An 18009-nucleotide genomic window follows, 5' to 3' on the forward strand; every position below is an offset into this window, starting at 1 on the left:
GCTTAAGTGGCTGAAATCCGCCTACAAGTCATTTCACTCCACTGAACGGCTCTACTGAGGGTTCAAAATGACATTCTTTGTGCTTTAGATCGTAATGAATCGGTCATACTGGTACTTTTGGATCTGTCGGCGGCGTTTGATACGGTGGACCATACTCTTCTAGTGACAAGGCTGTCTACTTGTTTTGGTTTTCAAGGAACTGTGCTTAAGTGGCTGAAATCATACCTGTCTTCACGTAAGCTATTTGTTAAAGTTGGGAATAGTCATTCTTCACAACGTGCATTGAAGTGTGGTGTCCCTCAGGGATCAGTTCTGGGCCCTTTGTTGTATTTGTTATACACACCACCTATTGCGGACATAATAAATGATCATGGACTATCATACCATCTATATGCTGACGACACCCAATTATATATTACCTTTAAATCTACCAGCTTGAATGACATCCCACAAGTGAAGTTGAGAGTGGAATGCTGTTTGAGGGACATTGATGAATGGATGATAAGAAACTATCTTAAACTAAACCAGGACAAAACGGACCTTGTAGTCATCAGTTCCAGATTCCATCCCATGCCTGACATCGGTCACATTACTGTTGGTTCTGAGTGCATTGCACCTCGTGACTCTGTTCGTAATTTAGGGGTTCAGTTTGATAGCATATTTAGTTTTGAGGAGCACATTAAGAACATTTGTCAATCATCATTCTATCATTTGAGAAATATTGCTAAAATCCGCAAGTACTTAAGCCAAGATACATGTAAAATCTTAGTCCATGCATTTATTAGTTCGAAACTTGATCACTGTAATTCCTTATTACATGGCCTTCCTAAGTATCTGTTAGCTAGACTACAGGCAGTTCAGAATGCTGCAGCTCGTGTTGTCACATTGACACCGAGGCATGTTCATATAACTCCTATTTTAATTAATCTTCATTGGTTACCAGTTGAGTTTAGAATAACTTTTAAAGTCCTTTTATTGGTATACAAGGCCCTTCATGGCCTTGCACCTTCTTATATTTCTGACCTTTTGAATTTTAAAACATACTCTAGGTCATTGCGTTCTTCATGTAAAGAATATTTAGTGGTTCCAAGAAGCAGATTGAAAACATATGGAGACAGAGCTTTCTCTATTGCAGGACCTAAATTGTGGAATGATTTACCTCTAGAGATTAGGAAATGTGCTTCAGTGGCAACTTTTAAGCAATCCCTTAAAACTTTTTTATTTAAGTTAGCATATAGGTTATGAGATTCCTTTTGTTTTGAGATGTTTTTGATTTATATAGTAGATAACTTAGGCTATATTTGAATTATATTGTATATTGTAGATATTTTATATTTTATATTTTTTATATCTTATTTTGTAATTAGGTAGCGCTTTGGACAATTATTGGATTTTAGCGCTATATAAATAAAATTATTATTATTTATTATTATTTAGTTCCCGCTGGTTACAGAATTAAGTGCGCGAAAGAAGGAAAAGTTTTATGGGCAGCTGGCCACATGACCAGGTTTTTATAGTAAGCTTTACGAAATGAAAACATGTCTTTACACCTTATAAAGGAGGACGCAAATGTTATTTCTTTATTATTTTATTTTATTTTATTGTTTTTTGCACCGAAAAACAATTCGCAATTGAAAAAAGATTCATTTTTCAATTTGGGTTTATTCCCTATGTAATAAAGCGCACGTTGTAAAGACCTTCACTGCCCATGTTCTGATACTTCACGAGAAAACCCGTGCTCCTCTTGACCAATCAGACACGAGGCTATTATTTTTCGCCCGGGGGAGGGGGGGATCAGAAGGCTCTGTCATATTCTACTAATCCCCCCCTCCATTGGCAGTTAATTGGCAGTCAAATTTTATACTCCCCCTTCGTACTCTTCATGGTGATGCCTGATCCCCTTTCCATACCCCCTGAAAACCATGTGATTCTCCCTCTCCCCCCCTCCCAAAAAAAAACAAAACAAAACAAAACAAAACAAAACAAAACAAAAACAAATAAAGGGAAAAATTCTTCGATCATCCCCCAGGCGATAAGCACTGAATGGTTTCTAAGCACTCTATGAACACGTAACAGCTTAACACATTTTAGAGAAAGTTACCTCGTGACACTGAAGTTTTTCTCGGTACTGAAGAGGTGCCATGTGCAACGAAGGTGTGGGAAGGTTTCTTTTCTGTGTTGTGTTTCCTTTCATGTGTTACTAAGCTTGTTACATATGGTGGTGTCGAGGAAACTGTCTTTTTTACAAGCGGAGGCGATGTAATCATCGAGGTAGACTTTGGAATAGATGATATCTCAGTTGGCGACCAACTGGGTGATTCTGAGCTGTTCATGTTGATCCCAACGTTACCGACGTGAGTGTTTTTTCCCATCGAACCTTTTCCATGATTTGATGGATTATTATTTTTAAGAGATAAAATAACAGCTATCCCAACAAGGCTGTGTCAAAAAGAAAAAAAAGTAGAATCGTTCACTTAACAGTTTCACTTCATCAAAACATATCTAAGAACCTTTTAGGAAAGCTACCCTTAAAAAAATACAAGAAACGAATAATAATAATAATAATAGCAACAACAATAATAATAATAATAATAATAATATTAATAATACATTTATGAAGCGTCTTTTCCCAGTGGTCCAAAAACGCTTCACTGACGGGAAATCATAATTGAAAACTAACAATTATAGTAAAAATATAATTATATTAAATCATAATTTAAAAATCATCACAGTCCAAATGGGATAGGAAGTATAAAAGACGCAGCGATTCAAACTGAGGATGTCGCCTTGATATGACATCAAATTCTCTTTACTGATTACCGAGGAAATGTACGGCATCTGGAAGGGAGAACTGCGAATTTCACCTCAACAGCTAGAAGATCTAATCTTACCTGAGAACCACGGTGACTATAAGAGAGACAATAGTCAACTGCATGAACCTGGGCGAGCACCATCCTGGCTCATCATGAACAACTCCGTGAGGTCTCTGTTGGGGAAACAAAAATCCAGGTTTTAAGATGTATGGGTTTCAATAACATCCGTTTATCGGCGGTCTACTGCCGTCTATTTAGTTGTTTGGATTTTGCCTTACGCGTTCGGCACAGCCGCCTGTTACACCATTGGCGGCCCCCTCCGATCAGAACAAAGGAAAATATCAAAAGAGGCCGATGAGAATCAACGTAAAAAAAAAGAAAAATCGCCTGAAGCGCGGGAAAACGCGAGCGACCAAGTCGCGCTTGATTAGAGCTTTGATTCCAATTGGTTGAGAAAGTGGCACGAGTTGTCTGGACCAATCATGCGGCGAAGTAAAGCTAAACCAAAGCAATCTCGATTACTTCAGACAATGAACGGAAAATTTCCCTCATCTAAAAATAGGAAGTACGTACACATGCGCAGTTGTGATGATGGTGACAATGGTGGTGATGATGGCATCTCTTTTTACGTTCTGGAGTTGGCTTCTTACTGCTAATTGACGCTCTGCAAAATTATTGTAACTGTATCATCAGAGAGCTACGTTCTAAGTCGCTTAGGGTTGTAACAATTAATTTCTTCCCTTATGGGCTGGGTAGGTCAGCCATTTCCCTTATTATTTACCTATGAGGCCAAGTGTAATGAAGAGAAGACAGATTATTCAAATAATACGACTACACGATAGAAAACGTGGTGTGGGAAGCCCTTGGCAAGACAACATGGCCTTTCTTCCCTTTCCAGAATTTGGTCTGTGCTCGCAACACCACGATATCCTCGCTCCGAAGGCTGCTCTGTTTTCGCCAAAACAACTCTTGTCTATGAGAGCGGATTCCCGCCAAAACTACACCTCCGAACGCTCCTCCCCACTACTTTCTCGCAAAAACGTTCTGGTACGAGAGCGCGCACCCTTTAACTATTAAACTACTATTAAACAATTATTAAAATTAAATAACGTCACTGGCAGATCTGTACAACTCACCTGAAGGAACTACACCTCGACAAGCTCAAACTACTAAACGTGCTAACAGTATCACAGCGTTTTCGTTGTAGTTTTTGATTCATTGTTTCCAGCTCGTCTATTCTGACCTCTAGATTGTCCTGCAAGAGTCACAAGCAACAAGACGTTATTTCATGACCAGAATAACTTCTATTGTTTCTCAGGCATAAAATCTATCTATAACTAAGGTCTCAATACGTACTCTCGTTTCATTGTAAATTGCGAGATTCGTTTGGTACAAGTCCATACTTACCGTCAGTTTACACAACTCTTTGACAGCACCAACGTTTTCCATGAAGATTCTTTCCTGTGCAGAGAGAATTAATTTTCAAAAGAATAAGTACAACGAATAACTATACTATATGCTGTACTTCTGAGCAAGACAATTAACCACCAACGGCTTTCTACCTAAGTATTTACCAGACAGAATCGAAAGTTCCGCGGGCGGACGCTGTTCTTAAACTGACTGAATTAAAAATGTAATTTTGCTCTTCACTAAAAGGAACTTATGTCATTATTTTTTATAAAGTGTAAAGCAACCTTTAGCTGAAAGGAAACTAAAAAACATTCGTTCGGTAACGTGATAAAACCACAAAAGAAGTACATCTATCAAAGAAGTAACAACAAACCACAAAGAGCAGTAAAGAATGGAGAATGCAAGAATTTCTATAAAATGACGACATTAGCTTGTCATTTCGTAAAATGACGAGGAAATGTCCGATAAGTACTACACTAAAGTGTGAAACCGACGAAAGCTCCCTTGGCTAGTAAAGTATCTTACAGGTTCAAGATCATTACTGTTCACTGCACTGACAAATGAAGAAATCATTGATCAAACTTACTTTATTAACAACCAAAAATCTCTCTATCGTTTTTCCGTCGGGTAAAACTACATCTTCCTGGAAAAAATATTTCAGATAAGTGTTGACAGAAATGCAAAATATTAAAGATGTAAAATTAGTCACACTGTGCCATCACCATATGAATGTAACACAAGGTATCACTTGTCCTCCAAAACTCTATAAATGTCAAGCATTAACGACACAAGTTAGGAAGTGATTTCATACTGGAGTAATTCCTGAAACGAATTCTTTTTAAATGAATTTAATCTAGAGGACATTTGTCGACAAGTGACTCCAAAATAAAATATTTCTGTTTTGCAAAATGGTTCAAGTTTTACTGCAACACCGAAATTTACTATTTTCTATTTACCACCAACCGGTAGCTAACAGAAGACATTGTACACAGTAGACCACAGTATACATTGTTTCAAACTTATCAAACTTGACAGCCAAATGATCTATATTGCTGTTACTGAAATGAAATTCTTTCGCAATTTCACATATCATAAAAGTCTTCATATCAAAGACCACGCCACGCGATTGGACCAAAACCCCCAAGTTAACACTGTATTACAACTGTCAGAACAGCACGATATAACATAGTCCCTACGTGGCCCATCATGGAAACATGACACCAATATGGGAATGATGAAGGTATAAACCACTCACTGATTCCTTCACAGCCTCAGGTAAGACTTCCTTCACTTCCTGTGCCAGGACCCCCGTGTCCTCCCCGTCAGAGTCACTTGCTCTTAAACCAGCGTGCTCTAAATACTCGCGACTGAAGCGGTATCTGTAAAGGTTGATTCTGGAGATAGTTCTAAGTTGCTCCCTAGTATCCACCTGTAGAGAAAAAGTGACCTGTAAGTGAAGAGCTAGCTTCCATTCAACTTTATCGAAGCTATAATGTTCGTCAATGCTCGTGCTACAATATCATGCAGAGTTATTTTTCTCTGATTTTGTCACGTATGCAAGCACTATAAAATCGCTCTCTCCTTGTTGAAGGTGTGCCATGACCAAATTGGAGTGCCTTGATTTCAGAAGAGCCTCTGGTGATTTTGGAGATAGGAAACCCAGATATCACCACGAGTTTCTCCATAGAAAAAAATTTTCAAAAGTGCAGAGGGTGATCTGGGATTGCTGTGGTTTTATATAACTATGCTCTGTGATTGGTCTAAAAAACTCGCGCCACCCTCTCAACCAATCAGATGCAAAACTAAAAATAATCGCGACCCGGTCACTTGCATTTTCCCGCGCTTCAAGCAGTTAGCTTGTTTTCACTTTGAGTTCTCATTCGCTAATGATAATGTAAACCTGAGTTCTGACTGGTCGCTGGGATTACTTTGGTTTTAGCTTTTCGACACTCAATCGGAAACTGCCGTAATAAGCCCGAATTGACTTGCCATTTTTCTTAAACCGTCATTCGGCCAGAAAAACGGCTATATTTGGGTAGGTTTTTGACTTTTCATTCACTCATGATCGGCCCCTCACCTGGCGAGACTAGTTATTTTTCTTCCACAAAAGGGTCTATAACACTGAAAGTAAACAGACGAGTTTAAAATATGACACTTCACCTCCTCTATGCTCTCCTTGACTCTAATGTCCGATGGATGCACAAGGCGACCCGTGACCTTCAGATTCCCATGAATTGATAATGCTTCCTCTGGTCGGTCAGTGTTGATACCAACACGACCCTGAAACAACAAAAGTAAAACTTGGTCAGGTACTCAATGATTACAACAGCGACTCCAGCAAAGCTTACGTGCAACACCAAAACATCAGATTACAGAGAAATGCATTGGATTTCGGACGTTGCACATGCATAAAAAAGCGTTCTTCGTCTACTGTTTCCAAAGAAAATTGCAACATTGAGCGTTGGTTTTTATGGATTGAGGAAAACTGAAACACTTGCAGAAAGGTCGAGAAGTAAAGATTATCTTAAAATGCCATATATTTTCCTTGAGCACGGCGGTCCAAAAATGACCTATTCCCGCAAGCCTGGGGGTGCTCTCAAAACAATAGGCAAATATATATTTATAGCACAAAAATGCTTTTTATTATCATACCATTCGGTAGACTGAGTCTGTGGTTTGCCCTCTTGACCAAACAACTTCCATGTCATTCTCAAACTGGCCAGGATTTGAAGCCTAGCGAAACAGCAAAAACAAAGGAAAACAATCAGGACTTGTTAATTAGAAAGTTGACCACAGGAGCCTTCTAAGCACAAACAGTTAATCTGCACGCGGGAAGGTAGTATATTATAGTAATAATAATACAATTAATTAATTATGCACCGCAGGCATACTGAATGTTGTTGAATAATCCCCGAGATAAAGTAAATAATATCATTGTTTTAGCATAATTGCTCTAGTGCTTTTGAATTCTGTTGTAAATTCGTTTTTTTTTTTTGTTGAAACCATTCTGTTATACTCAAATCGAGACAAGCAGTCAGTTTTCACTAAAAATTTAACAGGTTTGTTTACCATAATTCAATCAGCAAAAACTTCATATCCTTCTTTTGAAAAGTGTTACACCAAACTTGGTAGTATCTTTTGCGCTCTTCGTAATTTACATCTCTACTATCACATTTATCAGTTCCTCGGTAACATTGATAAAACGTAAGGTAGCCACTTTGAAATTTGCGCCCCTGCCATAATTATCTCGTGTGAGGTAAATTAAGGCAGGGGCGAGATATGACGCAATTCTCGACCAATCAGAGCGATCACATCTCTGTAATCATCGCACCAATTATACTTATAATAAATAATAAATGAAAGACACTTTCCTACCCTAACAATGATTCTTTCCGACACATTTGCACACACTAAAAATTCCTTGTTTTTGGCATGAGCATACACAGCAACAACAAGCAGGAAGTATCTAAAAGACAACGTTATTAAACCCTTCAGCTCCAATGTGACCAAGACAGAATTTCTCCTTAAGGTATCAATACAATATCAAGCAGACAAGTGATGAGAAATGAGAAAGTACATGTATCAATAGGCCATTTTACAGTGGTGTACTTAGTTGCCAAGCCTTTGATTTGGAGTGAGGCTGAAGGTGACCATATTGTGATAGAGGCCAGTAACTAGTAAGCATGATTTGACAAGCAGCAACGTTTGTATCATGACAAGGTCACCCTTGGCAAAGGCTTGGCAACAAAGCATGCAACTGTAAAATGGACTATTAGAGGATCACTTTTTGATCCAATAATATATTCTCTGAACTAGCATCAAAAGAATTGTGTGACAAACAATAAGGAGAATTATTAGAGTAAAAGGGTTAACTATAACACAGCTGAGTACAGTAAATTGTGTGGTATACTTAGCTCACCAGTGGAAGAGATTCCTGCCCTTACCTCTGATCAGGATTTGGTTTCCCTTTCTTCCTCATATTGTTTGCTGTTGTTTCACTGCAAGAAAATTTGCTTGATTAATATCATCCACAAGTGAATTTTCATATATTTCTTAGTCTCGCCTTGCTAAAATAAATCATTCTGAAGTAATTTCCTTTTCATTTGATAAACATAAAGAAAGAAATATTTAATATTTCAGTAGCACATCTTTACTTGGATATTTCAGTTACACATCCAAAAATTTGCAACCTGCCCTTTGTTTCTAAGTTAAATTGAAATGAAGTTAGTTTCTGTAAAAGAGGGAAGATCATGAACTACAGGAAAAAAAATTCTCAGAGTGAGGATAAAACCCATGTACAAAACTCAACCCACATGTGATGTCTGGTTTAAGAGTCAAACATTAAAACCAGTGGTGGAAGGTAAAAGCTCTCTGCAATATGCTACTTCTATCACACAGACATATTACCGACAATCAGCCGACTGTTAGCCGACAGTTGGCTGCCTGTCAGTGGAGGGGAGCTGTTCTTTGCAAATACCCAAAGTTTTAGTAGATTCAGTGTCAGTTCATGATGATTGCATAAAAATAATACAACACAATACCTGAAATGCAGTCTTCCAACTGTAATCTTTGTTTGCTCTTTCGGTGAAATTTCAAATCTGAAAGTTAAAAGCATGAAGTGTTACAAAAATGTACATTATGTACGAAGCAGTGTTGTATTTCCTCTCAAATCATAAAATGTGTGTACTGTATACATTTTAAACTACTGCAGTGGGAGAGTAACACTTCATATAATCTTGCCTTTGCTTAAGGGGACATTGGTTTTGAGTTAAAATAAGTTGCATAGAATTTTGTAACTTCATAACAACTGCAATTATCTTTTAGCTTTCTCTTTACTCGTGTTGAGTCCTTGTGTACAGCTGTTCATTTTTCCACAAAATGTGATGCAGATAAAATCACTTACTGCAGTGGTTCGTAGTGTCTCTTGCTTCTGTCAGCTTGAGATTGTTCAACACCAATTTGACTGGCTTTAGATTCCATCTAAATCAATGCAAACAAATGAGGGTTTAAAGTCATATGTAGATTTAATCATGGAACAACAAAGTCCAGCACACTTGTATAGCATGAAGTTTGTTTAATTTGTAATGATAAACCTTTTCTAATTGCAGGGGTAAAGTTCTTTGGTTGTCTGTGTTTTGCCCTTCAGAAGCATGTTAACAACAATATTGTAGTTTCAAGGAACCCTTAAACCTACAGACAAAGCCTGGAGAAATTCAAGCTTTGATAGGATTTTCAGCCTGTGTCTCTAAGATACCAGTTAGGCACCATACACAATTGAGCTACAAAGCCACAAGTTATGAGCAAAGCAAATTTTAGTTGTGATTTCAAATGGCCATATCAGTAAGTTTTTGCATACTGAGCCAGCACTCTGCTTAAATATTAAGTACCAACTGACTGAGTGGGGAGACTGGGCAGGTTTGCCATCCAGCCCAACCTACTTCAGACAATAAGCAATCTATTGAAGACTCACTGCTTTTTCCCTTTTCTCTTTTCTTGTTGCAAACTCTTCCATCCAGCATCTCAAAGAGTTGTACAAAGGGCCACATGTCTTTTGAGCCCTACTGGCTCTGTCACGTACAGTCCCCATATGAGGATTATTTTGTAACAATGTTTTTTAATATAAGCATGTGCAGAGCCACACAGGTCAAATGATTCTTAGTTCTACTCAGCATACCTTAATTCCATAGATGTGTAGCCGAAACTTGTCAATACGTCTTAATTCTGTTTGCTGAAAAGAGAAAAATAAGTAGGGCAAGGTTAAACTATACCTGCTTTGTCTTGGTAAACAAAGATCACAGATCGACAAAGAAATCTACAAACCTCTCCCTGGACATATTTGGGTGTTTGGGCAGATTGAAGGTTCATGAAAGCTGTTATCTGTGAATAAAGCATATGTCATAATTAAAAGCAATTTTTGATTCAAAGTTATTGTATCAACCGGTGGTCAATTCAATTTTTTTTTTCATAATTTTGTATTCAATTAACCAATAATGGTATTTATCAATTTTCACCCTCTATAATCCTGTCACAGTTCTTTTTTTACCTAATAAATTGTACAGAGATACCATTTCCAGTTACAGTAGTGTACATATATCTCACCTTGTCTAAAACTCAATGTTCAAATTAAACTCAAAGTAAGGAAGATCTTAACTACAATCCAATCAATCATGCCTCCAGATACACAAATAAAAAGTTTGAACAAACAAGACAGACAATGTGGAATTTGAAAATGATGAACAAGTCATTGAAACATCATTTGAACTTATTATTGCTGATTTTTGCTTTTAAAAATCAATTATTATTGTATTGCATGAAATAACAGGGAGTTCTGATGGCTCCCCCCCCTCCCCCTTATTTTGAATGCCAGTCCATTGGCCAGTTTCCTCAAACAGTTTGCTTCACACTCCTGACCAGAGAGAGGCACTGTCACTCCTAAAGAACACAAACCCTGAGTAGGGTTAAGATTCACAACTGTCTATGCACAGTCCAGTATTCTCACCCATCTTGCCCTTGGGCCACAACATTTCTGTAAAGGACACTTATTACATCACATACTTATTATATACTACATATTACTTATTACATCACATACCTGGAGATGATTTTTCTTTTGACAAACAAATGCTTCATCCACAAAAGAGTAATTGAAACCTTTGTCAGCATCTACTCTAAACTGAGGTGGAGGACTGAATAAAGAGAAATAAACTGCAGTTATAATCAAAACATCAACAGAAACACTTCATGTCTCAAAAACATCTTTTTAAGTCTCAGGAACATTTCATGTTTTAGCTGAATGCTATGTTTGTCAGGGAGGCATTTGAAACCAGATTAGGAAGAGGGGAGAGGGACAGACCTTGGTTTTTTCCCACAAAAACAAATAGCTCAAGGGGTCTCATTTGAAGATTAGAACTGCTTACAGCTGTAAAATGTTGCTTAAACCTAAAAAATGCTATAGACTATAATTTTTTAACTATTCAAATGAAAATGGACATCCAGAAATTTGTTCCACTCCTAGAATAGGTACCTTTAACCCTTTAAATCCCAGAACTGATCAGCATGTGACTTCTCCCTATTATATCCATACATCATCCAGCAATCAGGTGATAAGAATACTCAAACTTATCACGCATAAGTTGTTATCTTGATCCAACACCAAATTCTCACAAATATTTTACAAGGGAATGTGCAGCAGCTATAGGGAAGAATTGACAATAACATCTTGGGAGTTAAAGGGTTAAGGGGTTTTTATCTGCCATACAAAGCAAGAAGCTTCCCCTCCATTTCCAAAGGAGAGTGACTCCAAATGATGGAATACTATGACAAGTTTCAATTTCATATAGGTAATAACATGATTTCGAGTGCAATTTGGTGTTGTCAAGCATGGGTAAAGTTTCAAAGAAAACAAAATTGAACAAGTCTATAGGGCAAGTGTAATTAATAGTCTTTGAAAAAATTTTCCAAGAGCTTATTATTTCAAATTGCAAGAGAAATCATGTCATTGCTTATAATGTACATGAAAAAACATCACAGAGTCAAGACAGTCAAAATTTTGAAAGCATACATGTGCTATTTGTAATTTGCACTCTTGTCAGCCAATCAGAATCCCATAACTTTTTCATGTACATTCTTACAAAAATAAAAACCACATACAATTATAATATCCAAAGGTTTATTTAATACACCCAAAAAAGGACTCACATCATTTGGGAAGAGTCGTCAAATATGCTGCAGCATTCATCGGTTTTGTACGGCGACCACTTTAAGCATTGGTAGTTTTCGAGCTCAGGAGTGGCAGTGGTGGTGAAAGGATCAGGGGAGTCAAGGCCCTCTGAACCACTCCCATCCAAACAGTAATCATCTAAAGCAGAACAATATAAAGAGATAGTCAAACCTTTGTGGAAATGATTGATAAACTATCTATAAACACTTGTAAAAAGCACTTCTCAGTATTTACTGGTAAGGAGAGAAGGGATCATTCAGTAGGTTGAGTTTATTTTTTCTCTTGTGGTTTTTCTACAGGTTTTTCTAGATTTTTGTCACCTCACTTAAACAAACACTCGAAATCAAATACGACCCTGGGGCTCATTACTCAAAAGTTCCATTAACTTAACAGGATCAAAGCCATATCTTGTACTCAACATTTGGAAAATCAGAGAAGCAGGTTCTGGCACCCTAACCAGTCCATTTTCTTTTTTCTTCAGCAATAAGAATAGTCCATTATTCAGTTGCGTACTTGGTTGCCAAGCCTTTGAACAGAAGTGAGGTTAAGGGTGACCTTGTTTTGATACAAACATTGCTGCTTTTCAAATGCAAATTAATTTGTTATCATGCTAACTAGATACTTGTCTCTATCACAACAGAGTCACCTTCAGCCTCACTTCAAATCAAAGGCTTGGCAACTAAATACACAACTGTAAATTTGCCAATTAACTTTTTACACCCTTACATCAGTATGCATATTCTCCATACTGTTCTCTATACATTTCCAAAAGGTGCTAACAAGGGGAATTTGTTTAACAATCAAGGGCTTCTTTAGTGGGTGATCATTTCCTTTATTCTCATGACCCTCATGTGTGATTCAGAGGTGATATTGTGAGGAGAAATAAGATGCTGGCCACTCTTAGAGGTCAAAAGGTTAACACTGTAACTCCTAAGATCTGATTGTTCAGTCTCCCTTCTAGCTGCTACACATTTCCTTGTAAATCAGTTATGAGAACTCCGTGTTAGATCAAGATAGCAGCTTCAACCTGATAAGTTTGAATGTTCTCATAACCTGTCTGCTGAATAACATATGGATATTACAGGGAGAAGTTTCATGTTAATCACTTGTAGGAGTTTAAGGGTTGATGGTCTTTCCTTGGTTACCTTCTCATTAAGGTTTCCTTGGCAGTTTGGTGAAACCAATAACACTCCAGCTATATTTATACACAAACACAGTGGAAACAATTTTAAAATCAATAGAGCATTCGTGCCTACAGAATATTTCAGTTATATGATAATTACCTGGCTCTGATTTCAAAGAATTAAGCCTGAGTGATGATATTCTGTTTGCTGTTAATGTTTCACTACTCTCTGAATCTCTTTTCCTCTTCCTTTTTGGTTCAGGGACATTGCTGCTGAATTAAAAGAGGGGAATCCTTTTGTATGGATGGATACATTGGGTGGATTAAGAGAATGCATCAAATAGCAAGAAAAGGTGAGGTGATAAGGACAGATATGATGGGATGGGAGGAACAAGTGGGATGAAATGGATGGATCAGATGAAAGGGAGAGTTGGGATGGAGTGAAGGAATGGATGGAATAGGCTGAGATGGACAAGCAGGATAGAGGGAATAAATGAGATAGATTAAGAGGGAAGTATGGAAAGGATGAAGGAGTGGGATAGGTGGAAAGAAAGAACGAATGGGACTTGTGGGATAAATAAAATAGATGGGACAAATGAGATGTAATGAAAAGGTTTGAAGCAACACAAGCTTCTTTTGAGAATCATCTGCTTGTTCAACCATCTGCACACAGGTATGTCTGTTACCTGATGGACTGTAAGGAGAATTCTTCTGAGCTACTTAAGGGACATCCTTGCTGTACGTGCCTTCCTCCAGAGTGAGAAATTGATGATAGCATGATGTGATGATTTCCAGGTGTATTAGGCAAAAGAACTATGGAGTGTTAAAAGTTATCAGATAACATTACATTCACAATTCATAACTAACATATCATTACAAGCGTAAAAATAAAGGAAAATCTGTCAAGATTGTTGTTCATTACAGAGACAGATTTTTTTTAACAATATAAGCAGAATTCTTCATCAGTCGCCAAAAATAATGTACAGCAGGATACGCCGAAACTCTAAATATCTGAAAACAAATCTTGCACTAACATGCACATTAAAAGAGAAAGTGATTCTAAAAAGGAATTCCCTTACTCTGCCCAATCTGATTGAACCCCTTCACCCCAAAATCTCATTAGTAAATCTCCTTATTGTCTGCCATACAATTCTTACCATCTTTGTTCCGAAAATTTGGTATTGGATCAACTCATAATCCCTTTATTGTTATTTTTCTGTAGTCTTGTCATGTGCCTGCTTGATGTTGTATTGTTATTGTAAGGAGAAATTCTGTCTTGGTCACTCATAGAGGTTAAAGGGTTAAAAGTTTACCTTGGTTTGCATCTGGGGAGTCTGGTCCATCCGAATCTGGTGGGGTTATGGGAAAGTTCTTGCTTCGGTGCTGTCCTCCAAAATTGGGAATGTCAATTGGACTGTTTTTGGTATAAAATGTTACAAATTAGAGCAAAATTCACCAGAAAACTTCCAATGATCTAAGCCAGATTTCATTATTTGATGAACTAATTCAAAACAATGGATAGGGCTAGCACTGAATTTTTCTGGAATAACAGTGACCAATTCATTTCAGAAATCCAAGAACCAAGTTTTTTTAGCTTTCACTGGTTATCAAAACTGTTAACTTAATGGTTATCAGTTCAAAAGTTAAGACCTTTAGTTAAATGCTCACAAAATAACTGACCATTTATGTCCTTTCATGAACAAAAATTTATAGCAAAAAGAACTCTATGAGCAAACCTCCCAAATGTTTAAAGAATACTATGCAAATGTAATGTTACCATCATTAGTATGCTGGAAAAAAGGATGTGCCTTAGAAAAAAGAGAAAACAGCTTAATGATCTATTATTTTTTTTAACTACAAATATATTTTTTGTATAATTGTATTTGAACAAGTACTTACTGTCCAACTGATGTGCCTTGCCCTTCCAGAGGAAGGCCCAAGATTCCTATAAGAAAAAAATAAAATGACTTACTCTACAAATTACTTTTACAGGTGCTGTGATAGGCTGAAGCATAACAATTTTTAATAAGAAACCTGGAAAAATCTACATGTGTTTATCATCCTAGTCTCTTCTGTTTTCTTTGACTTCTCTGAAATTGAAAGTGGACTAAGAATCAGATAACTTCAAATAGAAAATTGACATGAAAATATACCATTGCATTGCAGTCCTGGATTCAAAGACAGATTTGCAGTGAAGTCTGCTGAAAATCCAAAATTTAACTGCCCTGTTCCCTCCATGTACCTACAAATACAAATTTAAAACATTAACATTATTTAGAACAAAACCCTGACAGAAAGTGAATCAAAAAAATGAACAAATCATTAACTTATGGAAATGGTTTCTTAGAGCTTTCACCCATAGGGTATGACCTGGAATGATTTACACCCATTCCCAACAGCAAAATTTGGCTTTAGCTGCATACATAGGTTTGACCTTAAACCTGTATTATGAATTCAGCACTAAAACTTAGGTGGAAAGAGTATTTGTTTTCTTACCTAAAAATTTTTCACATATAACATTCTATGACCTATGGGCTAATCTTTCAAAAACAGTCCACAGTGCTCTCAGCATCAGTTTTTGTCAAAGATATGCATACATTTAGTTAATCTGATGCTATGGATTAAATCCACAGAATTAAAAAAAGGAGCATCTGACTGTTACGAAAGGCAATCAAACTTCCAGGATGAACATGATCAATGTGCATGTGCTTGAACATTCTTAAATTCATAAGCTTGCTAGCAAATTGCATGCAACTTTTCTGTATGCGTGACTGACCATGTTGGATCAAAGAGTTGCATTTTGAGAATTTTATATGCACATTAGAACCACAGTGTTGTGTTTTGGTAGTGTTTTGGCTGCTTATTTTGCACTGGGTTTCTTTAACTTCTTTCCAACATGATTACTGAGCTAAGTCAATAACCAAGTTATCATGATTTTCTAAAGTAGCTAATAACTAATTGGCTAAACCTCAATAATAAGGTATCAAACACAGGAAGGACAGGTCAAGTTTCTCTGAGAGGTATTAATTGGTATGCAGACATCACAAGTGATATTCACTGGTCCACTTCATCCATACATGGGTGGCTTCTTCAAAACATCATCCATGACAAAAAATTTTTGAGAGTGTTATAGAAAAACCTTGTACCTTCTTTGTACTCAAAAATAAGAGTCACTTTTGCATAGAAGAAGAACATATTCAAGACTTGTCTTTATTAAATTTTTTCTCTCAGATCTGATGTTCATTTGTCAAAGTGCTTCAAGGAGTAAAAAGCTTACTGCTTGTCTTTGGTAGAATGCACACAAATGATGAACTATATCTGGAATGTTCTTTAGAAAGCATAAATAAATAAATATGGTTGTATCAAGCAATACTACTTGTACAACTTCCAATACCTGAAATTTTACACAACTAAAATTAGAATCAAGAGTATACTCCCCTTCCTGAGATAATATTGGTTTTTCAAGCTTCAAAGTCAAAACATATTTATCAACTGAACCTTGCTGTACCAGGTAGTTATCTACTCGGATGTACCAGTTACCAAAAGGGCCAAACAATATACATTAATATCTGTATTCTGTGTTCTGAAACAATACAATTAACACCACCTTTAACAAGATACTTAAGCCGGTAAAAATTTTCAGGTAAATGAGTGTTGCAAATGCTGGGGGTTTGATCCTCTGAAAATGCATTTCACAAACAGTTTACCACAATATCAAGTTTATCAGGATAAGCACAAAGGATCTTGAACAATTTCATGATTTCAAGGTATCAAAAACAATAAAATATACAAATATAAAGTCATATATCTCTCTCATAAATTCACTGAGGACACACATTCCTATTTTGGTTTAAGCTGCAAGTTGCACATTAATTCTTCACCAGTCCAGCATTTGAATAAACTCTTCCTACAAACCTCTAGCAACACCCTATTTCAGGATACTTGAAATAAACAGGTTAAAACAAGTTTAGGAAAAATATCTTGATGTAGAAGTAAACATTTGAAGGAAATAGATATGTGAGTATTTTATCAACTAAAATATAATCTGCAACACTATCCTTTGATCTTGTCTTGAAAAAAGGGTACACCTGCCATACTTTAAGACAGCTTTTTTAGATAAATGTGATATTATTATCCTCTGGCTTAACAGTTCCGCAATTCCTGTCAGAGAAACTCTATACTTGTGTGAAAGTCAAACTACATAAACATCCTCCAAAGTAAAAAAGCATCGCAAAGACGTAACATTTATAATACGAGACAATCCAAATATTTTACTTTCACTTGCAAAGAACGTGGATGGCTCTTACAAGTTCGCTTCACTCTGCCAATTTTTCTTTTACAGTCTTTGCAATATCGTGCAATATAATCTAATCATTTGAGCTCAAGCTGTCCGATTGCAACTATGCTCAGTCACGTAATGTTCTTTTCTCATGTCATATCAATATTATTATAAAAGAATGCAGCTTTATAAATCTCATAATCAACAAAAGTAAACAGACTTTGTTTGATATAGATTTCAATGCTTTAGGGGTATGATTATAAACGCAAAAACTACGTGGGGCCACAAGGAATTCGGAGGAAAGTCCACGACACAAAGCGACTTAAACGCAATTCTTCACGGAATGACAAGGAATAAGTAAACAAAACACCACTATATCGCTGTATCTTGTTACATACATCCTGCTAACATATCTGCAAAGGTCTCTCTAAGTTATATCAGCTGTCTTAAGGTATTTTCTGTGTAAACTTCTAAAAACAAAAGTGCCGATTTGAACTCTAAAAGCGAATGCTCAAACACGTTTAAACGAGAAGTCACGCAAAACGATGAATAAAAATAGAAATATTTCAGATTTTTAAAAGTAATCCTTCTTGAAATGCTACCTTTATAAAGGATTTTTCCAAAAGAAGCAAAAATCGCTCAAAACAATGGCCAAAAACAACCA

The 18009-nt window shown here is 36.6% G+C and overlaps 1 protein-coding gene across 4 annotated transcripts in view; it reads right to left on the minus strand.

Moving 5' to 3' along the window:
- The window catches only part of LOC131778862 (myelin regulatory factor), a 29733-nt gene that overhangs the window by 8735 nt on the left and 2989 nt on the right, over positions 1–18009 (minus strand). For 2 of the 4 annotated variants that reach the window (XM_066171258.1, XM_066171259.1), the window contains exons 3-24: positions 15220–15308; positions 14966–15011; positions 14380–14480; positions 13753–13879; positions 13227–13339; positions 11922–12081; positions 10816–10909; positions 10044–10100; positions 9898–9951; positions 9127–9203; positions 8765–8821; positions 8168–8221; positions 7599–7689; positions 6876–6956; positions 6384–6503; positions 5479–5652; positions 4810–4866; positions 4221–4274; positions 3950–4068; positions 3387–3477; positions 2892–2986; positions 2102–2439 (exon numbers count right to left, since the gene is read on the minus strand). In XM_066171258.1, coding sequence (XP_066027355.1) covers positions 2102–2439; positions 2892–2986; positions 3387–3477; positions 3950–4068; positions 4221–4274; positions 4810–4866; positions 5479–5652; positions 6384–6503; positions 6876–6956; positions 7599–7689; positions 8168–8221; positions 8765–8821; positions 9127–9203; positions 9898–9951; positions 10044–10100; positions 10816–10909; positions 11922–12081; positions 13227–13339; positions 13753–13879; positions 14380–14480; positions 14966–15011; positions 15220–15308 — 2249 coding nt within the window. Of the gene's footprint in view, positions 347–2101; positions 2440–2891; positions 2987–3386; positions 3478–3949; positions 4069–4220; positions 4275–4809; positions 4867–5478; positions 5653–6383; positions 6504–6875; positions 6957–7598; positions 7690–8167; positions 8222–8764; positions 8822–9126; positions 9204–9897; positions 9952–10043; positions 10101–10815; positions 10910–11921; positions 12082–13226; positions 13340–13752; positions 13880–14379; positions 14481–14965; positions 15012–15219; positions 15309–18009 lie in introns of all 4 variants that reach the window. The other 2 variants (XM_066171260.1, XM_059095332.2) reach the window with 2 other exon arrangements.

Source organism: Pocillopora verrucosa, chromosome 8 (genome assembly GCF_036669915.1).
Source record: "Pocillopora verrucosa isolate sample1 chromosome 8, ASM3666991v2, whole genome shotgun sequence".
Lineage (NCBI taxonomy): Eukaryota > Metazoa > Cnidaria > Anthozoa > Scleractinia > Pocilloporidae > Pocillopora > Pocillopora verrucosa.